Below are 6,448 nucleotides of genomic sequence, written 5' to 3' on the forward strand. Positions count from 1 at the left end.
TTAGATTCTAGCCTGAAGTATACCGACGTGATCTTATAAATATTTCGCCTCATGTGATAGTTATGAATCTCAGAGCACGCTCAGGGCCAGAATTCTGTATGTGAACACTATCCTTAACAGTTTCTTCCCATCCATTATAATTAGTGTGCATGAGCGGCATGTTTCCGCATTGATCTTTTCGGCCAAGGTTCGCTCTAGCACTGATGAGAATACTGACTATTGTTTATCATTCTTGGCTATGGCGTAAACAAGCGATGTATTCATAAATTTATAGACGTGTTTTTCTCAGACTCCAAAATATGGAAGTACTGCTCAAATATGCCCTCACTCCACTGACAAGCGGTGCCCGAGCTCGGAATATCCGCAGGGGTACTGAATGACTCTGGCTGAGATAAAGTATAGGCGGCAGCTGTCTTATTTGCCTCTTCTTGGGACGTTGGTCGTGACATCGGCAGCTCGAAGGGACGTTTTGAACCATGACTGTCCGGGTCTAATGGCTGACCCGTGCACTGTTTGTTACCATATTTAGATACCATCGGTGAACTATGCCGTTGGGTCTCCAGCTTGGTTGTGTTTAAGTGGCTCCAGCTGTCACTATCAACGGATGGTGTTCCCCGTTGTGTTAGAGCAGTTTGTACCATGTCCCTAGCGACCAAAGCTTGAGAGTGCAGCTCCTCGATCTGCACCCAGCGGTGATTTCGATGATGGTCGGTCTTACTCCTCCAATAGTTATATGTCTCATAGACAGATTTCCACGCCATCGCAGTGCCGTTGCCTTTGGGGACCAAAGAAAGGTGGACGAGAAGACATGCCAACGCATCCCATTCGATATAGATCTGAAAGAGCCACAGCCAATGTTTTCCCTTGTCATAGTGCCGTAAAATCTGGGCGCACTGTAAAACCTCCACGCAAATTGTGCGGAAATTCTCCTGCATGAGCACGGTCTGGTTCTCCCTCGTCTGTGGCTTGCTTACGCTCAGCTTGAGTTTCACGAGGATGAGCCGACAGGAAGCTGCAGTGATAAAGTCCAGGGGCAAGTTCCAATCGCAATGTGACAGGTATTTCGTCTCGATCCGCTCTTTAAACAGATCGATCGCTTTGCATTTTTCCGGGGATGATAAGATGCGATAGGCATTCTCGCGACAGAACTTGTTCGAGAAAAGGATCCGGCGTGCAAAATTGCTCACTTCGAATCTCACCAGAGCGAACAACATCTCCGTCTTTCCTGTTCTGCTCAGGGGTGGTGCACTCATGTCGGGATCAAGGTCGGTATCACTGACATTCAAGGGGAATTTGGTGTCGAAAGACGACACTAGGATGCGTGGATCAGAGCCATGATCCTCAGCTGTGCGCACATCCAGGATACAAATCTGCCACCAGAGTCGCCGCCGCATTTCTATCTCAAAAGGTGAGAAGCCTAGCGGCACTCCGTCGCGATGAAGGCCGATCTTGACTGCGATTCCGATGGCAACCCCAATGAGCGTGTCGACGTCTGGCCCGTCTTCGTCGTGTCGACCACAGATCTAGAAAGAGCAAATATTAGATGCCACTTAGCGGATAACATGAAGAGCATACGGACCAGATAGATAACAAATGCTTGCAGGACATTCATATCTAAGGAGTTCAGAAGATCAGCCCGTGAAAGATAACCCTCCAATCTGGTCTGGTATCTTTATGTATTGTTAGAACGATCTACATCCTGAGGTGAGTACCAGCACGAATACCTTTTCAATAATTCTTGCTTGTCTTCATTGAATTCAGCACGACATTCTTCGACTGGCATCGTAACCACCGCCGCGTAATATATGGCGGATATCAAGCATTGAGCAGGAGTATCAAGGCTAGCTCGGCCTCGAACTATATCCATGACCTGTTTCTGAACCGTTCGGGCATGGAAGACTTTCAGAATGGGGTCCACGGTGTCTAGGTATTTTTGCCATAGAAACATTATCGTCACCGAAGGAGGATGGAGGGAGGTGGTTGCTTGCAAGAGGTCGGCTTTGAAGAGAAAACATGTTCGACTATGTTCGTTTTGATGATACCGGACTGAACGTTCGTGGGCATCGTGAGAATTGACAGTCAACATTAGGGTCTCAATATCACGCTCAGTGCTCTAGATTGTTTGTCAGCATATTCTCTCTGAATCTCTCGGAGATACTGGCATTTTCGCTTCGACCCCGAAAAGAGCTCTGGCCCATATTCTGGCCGCGATGCTCATCGCAAAAGTCTTGTTCCCGGAGGTATCCACTGCTCCCGACCGTCTGCGCCGAGGGAAGGTTTGTCTGCAAAGCTCGCCAGATCTGTGAGAGCCCTTGCTCAAAGGACTCAAGCGTGCGTTCGATTCTCTCGATGCGAGCGACCACGTCGCCATCTGAGTGGTGTATATTCGGACTCTTCTTCGGCGGCGGATAACGGCATTGGATCTTGACTCTGATGCAATAGGCACAAGGGACGGATCGGTCACATTTGATTTTCCGTCGATGGCACTCAAGACAAGATCGTCCCGCTGCACCTGCTGTGTGCGACATGGAAATTCGGGTCTAGCGTACGAATCCGGTGTGTGGCTTGGGTCTGAATGAGTGCTTGCAAGAGCAGACCTGACTATACGAAGAGGGGGAGACCACAAGGACAAACGTTGATTCGTTGGAGCGGAGCAGCGGACACCCGCACCGCATTATTGATAAGCATGGCGGGGCTCGGATGGGGCGAAAATCATCGAGAATGACCGTCTCTAGTGCATAGTCAACTACGATCAAGCAGGGTCGGACTCGTCTCCTTGGTCCGAGCGGATAAGCGGACAGGAGTTCGGATTGCTAAGCAGATCGGAATGGATTCAGGGACTATGATTTATGATATCGAGTACAAAGAGTGACAGATATATAGATCCAGCGCAGACCGCCAGCCAAAAACATATAAAGATGCCGTCCTTCTCCCTCCGTCGTATTTCTCCAGACGTGAAAAAGCAGAAAATACCCTGAAACTGACTTCTTCCAAGACTCAGAAAACCACAATGGCTTCCTCTTTGAAGAACGTTGCAATCATCGGGGTACGTGAACTCCTAAGCTACGAGAGGTAGCCACATCAATCCCCATTGACACTCTTGCAGGCCAGCGGCAGCATTGGCAAGATCATCCTCGACGGCCTTGTCACATCCGCGCAATTCACCATCACCGTGATATCCCGCAAAGAAAGCGAGGCCACATTCCCCTCGGATGTCGTTGTTCACAAGACCGACTTCTCGGGCGCGGGCCTCGAGGCCGCACTCAAGGGCCAGGACGCCGTGATCTCGGTGGTGGGCGCCGCTGGATTCGGAGAGCAGAAGAAGATCGTTGATGCTGCCATCCGAGCGGGTGTCAAGCGCTTCATCCCCTCGGAGTTCTCGGCAAGCAGCCAGAACGAAGCGGTGCTGCATCTCCTGCCGCTGTTTGGGCAAAAGAAGGAACTGGTCGAGTATCTCAAGACCAAGGAGTCGGGAGGCCTGAGCTGGACCGGTATTGCCACTTCGTTGCTGTTTGATTGGGTAAGCGATTCAGGAGACTCGAATTGTACGAACAACCCCTTCTGACCAGCGTCTGCTCCAACAGGGTCTTGGGAACGGCATCTTGGAATTCGACATTGCCAACCGCAAGGCTACCATCTGGGATAGCGGCGAGAAGAGCTTCACTCTGACAAACGAGAAGCAGCTCGCCAGATCTGTCGTCTCGGTCCTGCAGCATCCACAGGAAACCAGCAACAAATACCTTTATGTTGCCTCTGTAGAGACCACGCAGAAGGACATCCTGGCTGCTCTTGAAGAAACCATGAAGACCCAGTGGACCGTGACGGAGACATCCACCGACGCGGAGATCAGTGGAGGGGTCAAGAGGCTCTCTGCGGGAGATTTCAGCGGTGCCATCACGCTGGTTCGTGCCACTGCGTTTGGCAATACCCCCGGCCTCCATGCGAACTATGCCAAGGAGGAGACTCTTGCCAACGAGATGCTGGGATTGTCGTTGGAGAGTGTACAGGACACGGTCCAGCGGGTGGTGGGGCAGTAGATCAGTTCCAATGCTTTATTGGATACACAGGATAGCTCTCTTCCGGGCATTCTTCTCTTTCTTCTCTACAAAGTACTCAATACATCGTTTTTTCATCAATATCTCCAACTTCCACTACAGCTGCATTTTCATCTTCCGCTTCAAGACAATCAAGCATCGTCCTCGATCCTTTCGGTGACAGTACCATCGCGCTAAACGACAACCTATACCTTAGAGGTGACTACAGCTCGAACCTAATATGGTGCAGTGTATTCGGATGCCGTCACCTTTATTACATAACCAAGAACGGTCGCCAGAATTGTTTAGTGTAACTACTTCGGGTAAATGAGGGTTAAGTGAGAGTATACCGCGACAATCATCGGACCCTGTGCGATGAACACCAACCAACCTTTGATCGCATCCACCCACCGCTGCCTTGATTCTGGATTCCTGCTTCCCACTTGGATGCAAAATTTATCGCCTATCTTCCTCCACCTTACATGGTAGACTTCGCCCCACAATGATCTTAGCGACTCTAGCATGATATCACATCCCGGCGCAATCGACATATAAGAATGTATGAATGTCTGGCATAGACATACGACCACACAGTAGTTCTCTCAATCAATCCTCTACCTCTTCAAAATGTCCGACAACAGCGGTATGCACGGAGCCAGCCAGTCTAGCGTCGGCCACGCGCCTATATACGAAGCCGGAGACTAGCGCAACGAGCCCTAGTCCGTTATCAACGAGCGCGAGCGCTACAAGGAGGGCATATAGGGCAGCCACAAGAACCTTAATTCTAAGGACTAGCGCTCAATTGCCAACAAGCTAGCCTCGTAGGGGGGCAAGCCCAACCCTTCGCACTACCACAACGACGACGTTAACCCAGAGGCGGAGCTTAGCAAGAATAATCCCACGAAGCTAGTGAGTGTTTACAATTAAGCCTATGATCTTTGATCAACATTTCTAACATATCCTTAGGCTCAATTACATGGCAACAAACCTTCCAAGGGTGCTCAAATCGATCGCGAGCTATAGATGGAGGATGAGCAGCGTCTGCGCGAGAAAAGTGTTAAGAAATAGATGATATCTAACGTCTGCGTTTATGGGGAGTTCCGTCCCTACTAGGCACTATACAATATGACCATTGCTTGTTCGAGCCGCACATCACTGGAGTAACGTGGAGTGATGAAAATAAACACATTAAAATGTAATCGTGGCTGTTTGAGTGTAGATGAATCTATGTATGATTATGCATTATGTGCGATACACCGAAGCCCAGTCGATATCTGATTACCACATGGTAGCATGGGTCGCTAAGTTTGCGCAGTGCCTCTTAAAAGGTTAGCGTTTCAGCTGGAGAGGCATGTTCCTAGTGGCACGTAGTGCCAACCACTTTTGGCGGATAGGGAGACTAGTAGGACACTAGACATCGACGAAGCGTCGTGACCTATGCCTAACATACAGGTCGTCTGGTCGGCATGTGTGTTATAGGACCTTCGTACGAGGTCCTGATATTGTTATACTCAGCTGAAGCTTCGTGACTACTAACCGCCTTTCCATTCTGCTATGTTTACCTATACATCTTGTTTCCCCTTTCTTCCCCTTTTCTTTCTTTCCTTCTTTAATGAATCCTTCTTATGCATAGAATATACTATCAATTGATACAATTTGGTCTGATCCCTAATATTAGGATGTATTCGGCAACCCACATGCTAGTTAGGAGCCCTACTAGCAATAAAGCCACTACAATACTAACCGTACGATACGTTAGCGAGGCGACCTCCTAACTATAATGACGAACGTGCAATCCCCACGGCCTATATACCCTGATATACACTATTACTATAGAAGTGGCCTAAATGGTTATACGGTGTTCCGTACAAACCTCAAGGTCAAATTCATAATAGACTATAGATATCTATAACTTTATAAAAGTCATCTAGTATATAGGGTTCCCTTGCTTCCTCTTTAGTAATAATCTAAGCGTATATACGTTAGGGTACATAGGCCATAGAGTTTAGACGTTTGTCATTATAGTTAGGAGATCGCCTCACTAACGCGTCGTATAGTCACTATTGTGATTAGTATATAGCTAGTAGGGTACCTGACTAGCTCGTAGATTGTTTGAATGAATCCTAATACTAGGGATCAGACCAAATTGTGTTAATGGATAGTATGTCCTATACACAAGAAAGGATTCATTAAAGAAGGGAAGAAAGAAAAGGAGAAAAAGGGGAAACAAGATACGTAGGTAAAATGGCAGAACGAAAAGGCGGTCAACAGTCACGAAGCTTCAGCTGAGTATAACAAATATCAGGACTTCGTACGAAGGTCCCATAACAGAAATATTATCCATATTTTCGTTGCGTCTATTTGCTAAAGCCCTAAAGCCCAACGTTCATAGCAAACGTTCACTGCAACTGCCT

The 6,448-nt window shown here is 48.2% G+C and overlaps 2 protein-coding genes across 2 annotated transcripts; one reads left to right on the top strand and one right to left on the bottom strand.

The window, feature by feature from the left end:
- Window positions 1-260: 260 nt before the first annotated feature.
- On the bottom strand, window positions 261-1,783 carry N7474_000001 (transcription factor domain-containing protein; the record flags this gene model as incomplete). The annotated part of the gene is made up of 3 exons (XM_057191416.1): window positions 261-1,523; window positions 1,580-1,670; window positions 1,725-1,783. The coding sequence occupies 3 exons, from the start codon at window positions 1,781-1,783 to the stop codon at window positions 261-263; spliced, it is 1,413 nt and encodes a 470-aa protein (XP_057056369.1).
- Window positions 1,784-3,010: 1,227 nt separating this feature from the next.
- N7474_000002 (aromatic alcohol reductase) lies at window positions 3,011-4,037 on the top strand (the record flags this gene model as incomplete). The annotated part of the gene is made up of 3 exons (XM_057191417.1): window positions 3,011-3,046; window positions 3,107-3,520; window positions 3,570-4,037. The coding sequence occupies 3 exons, from the start codon at window positions 3,011-3,013 to the stop codon at window positions 4,035-4,037; spliced, it is 918 nt and encodes a 305-aa protein (XP_057056370.1).
- Window positions 4,038-6,448: the final 2,411 nt, after the last annotated feature.

Source organism: Penicillium riverlandense (assembly GCF_028828495.1).
Source record: "Penicillium riverlandense strain IBT 135883 chromosome Unknown utg000001l_segment0_segment0, whole genome shotgun sequence".
In the NCBI taxonomy this organism is placed as follows: Eukaryota; Fungi; Ascomycota; class Eurotiomycetes; order Eurotiales; family Aspergillaceae; genus Penicillium; species Penicillium riverlandense.